The sequence below is a fragment of the Oryza brachyantha genome, chromosome 8 (genome assembly GCF_000231095.2).
Source record: "Oryza brachyantha chromosome 8, ObraRS2, whole genome shotgun sequence".
NCBI lineage: Eukaryota > Viridiplantae > Streptophyta > Magnoliopsida > Poales > Poaceae > Oryza > Oryza brachyantha.
Genome location: NC_023170.2, coordinates 13,014,449 through 13,016,773, shown reverse-complemented (window position 1 = coordinate 13,016,773; position 2,325 = coordinate 13,014,449). Strand labels below are relative to the sequence as shown.

The window sequence follows — 2,325 nt, the reverse complement described above, 5'->3', positions numbered from 1 at the left end:
ACTCGTCCGTGAATTGCAAATATTACTCGCAATATTAATCAAGCTATATATGAAGTACTGTACCACTGGGTAAAGTAGATTGAAAACTCTTCATCTACTACTTTACAGCAAATCTAGCACAAATAAAGTACAAAGGATAGAGTAACATTTTGCTAGTGTACTGATATATAAGATTTTTGTTATTAAAAGAGATGTACAATTCTATTGTTTGTTGCCAACCTCCATTTCATGACAGGCTCATCTCACAATGGATCCAGTCATGATCCACCATGGATTACTATAGAGACTACTATAGAAACTTACAAAGATGATCAGTTCCAAACCCTAATTAACAACAAAAACTCAAAAAAGAAAAGAGAGAGAGAGAGAGATGATATAGCTAGATTAACTAAGCTAGATCAACACCAGCTTTTGTGCTTTTGATGATCTAAATCACCAAGGATTTGCAGTGATTGATTGGCTTAATTTGTTCTTCAAGGCTAGTCACATTTATTGTCATCTTTTTTTTTTGTCCCCATTTTTTTTTCTCACTTGCACTAAAAGAACTCACTCGGGTCCCCCAATGGCACCACCACGTCCATGAGCCCCGCCTCGCCGTGGCCCATGCCGTCGTCGAGCAGCCAGCTCTCCAGCATCGAGAACGCCGGCGGCGGCGCGGCGACGGCGCCGCACGCGGTCTCGTCCTTCGTCTTGCTTGTGACCGTCGAGCCGTCGGGCGTCGGCGCCGTGCCGCCGCTGTGGCTGGCGGACGCGGCCTCCCCGGACAGCACCGACGCCGACGACCTCGACCCGGAGGGCGTCGTCGCCGTCGTCGTCTTCCTGGCCGCGCCGCAGCCGGCGTCCCCGCCTGGCCGCATCCAACCCTCCAGCAGCCGCGCGATGTTCTCTGCGCTAGACGCGTACGCCGCCTGCGACGACGGCGCCGCGCCCGCCGCCGACGAGACGGACTCCAGCGCGGGCTTGGCCGGCGGCGGCGAGGGGTCCAGCGAGAGCGCGTCGCGGAGCGCCTGGCGCGCGGTGTGGATGTCCGTCTGGAGGCGCCGCTCCCACTGCCCCTTGGGCGCCACCGCCCTGGTCTTCACCTCACCGCCGCCGGCGCCGCCGCCCTCTCCGTCGCCTCCTTCCCCGCCGCCGGCGCTCATCTTCTTGAGCTTCTTCTTGAGATGCGTGTTCCAGTAGTTCTTGATGTCGTTGTCCGTCCTCTCCGGCAAGTAGGACGCGATCGCCGCCCACCTACCCGAATCAAAGAACCGCAAAACCCAAGCACACAAAACTTAATTAGGGCTCCAAAAATCAACCCATCCATCCATCAATCAATCAACTCTCTCATACATAAAACCACTTACCACTCGCCAAAATTTCCTATCTTTTGATACCAAAGAGAAAGTAGATCAGATTATGAACTTATGGTGTTAATTACCTGTTGCCGAGGAGGGCCTGGAGGTGGACGATGAGCTTCTCCTCCTGCTCGCTGAAGTTGCCCCGCTTGATCCCCGGCCGGAGGTAGTTGGTCCACCGGAGCCGGCAGCTCTTGCTGCACCGCATCAGCCCTGCACACGTCACGCGCTTCTCCGGTCAGAAAAACCACCTCCCGAGAACCAAATTCGAGGAACGAGATGGTGGCCGTCGCGCGCACCGGTGTTGGTGGGCACGGCGCGCCAGTTGCCGGGGCCGTGCTCCTGGATGTAGGCGACGAGCATGAGGTCCTCCTCCGGCGTCCACGGCCCCTTCTTCACCTCCGCCTTCACGCAGCACGGCGGCCTCCCCATCGCTCGATCCCCCCCTCCCCCTCCACCTCACAAACGCGAGCAAGAAGAAGAAGAAGACGAAGAAGAAGAAGAGGTGGTGGCCGTCGTTCTTGGTAGCTCCACTCTCTCTCCACTCCACTCCACCACCTCGGTGGGTGTGAACAGGAGGAGGAGGAAGGCGAAGGGAAGAGAGCGAGCGAGACAGGAGTCCACAAGCGAAGGAATTAACCGGGAGGAGATCGACGGCAATGGGTCGGCGGTGCGTCTCCGGCGGTATATATAGGCGGCCCCGCACAGCTGTGGGGTTTGACCATGCGTCCATGGAGATGGAGCGAGAGGTAGGCGCCAAGATAAGTGAGGTGACGACCCAACAAACCCTCTCGTCGCGGTCCACATACACGGCCACGGCGACTCACTGTACTGACCTGTGACGTGGCAGTGTCTGTGTAGAGTAACTTTTATTCATTTACTAGGGACAAGAAGAATGGAGAGAGGGGTGTGAGATGAGATGTGAGGTCAGGTGAGCTCACTGGTTCATTGAGGAGGGGAAAAAATGGAGGTGTGTAGTGAAGTTGAC

At 55.8% G+C, this 2,325-nt stretch overlaps 1 protein-coding gene across 1 annotated transcript; it reads right to left on the bottom strand.

Moving 5' to 3' along the window:
* Window positions 1–409: 409 nt before the first annotated feature.
* On the bottom strand, window positions 410–2,118 carry LOC102706121 (myb-related protein 306-like). Its single transcript, XM_040526907.1, has 3 exons — window positions 1,637–2,118; window positions 1,421–1,550; window positions 410–1,233 (listed from the first exon to the last, which is right to left on the bottom strand). Exons 1-3 carry the CDS (start codon window positions 1,767–1,769, stop codon window positions 537–539), a joined length of 960 nt encoding a protein of 319 aa, XP_040382841.1. The 5' UTR covers window positions 1,770–2,118; the 3' UTR covers window positions 410–536.
* Between the last annotated feature and the right edge of the window lie 207 nt (window positions 2,119–2,325).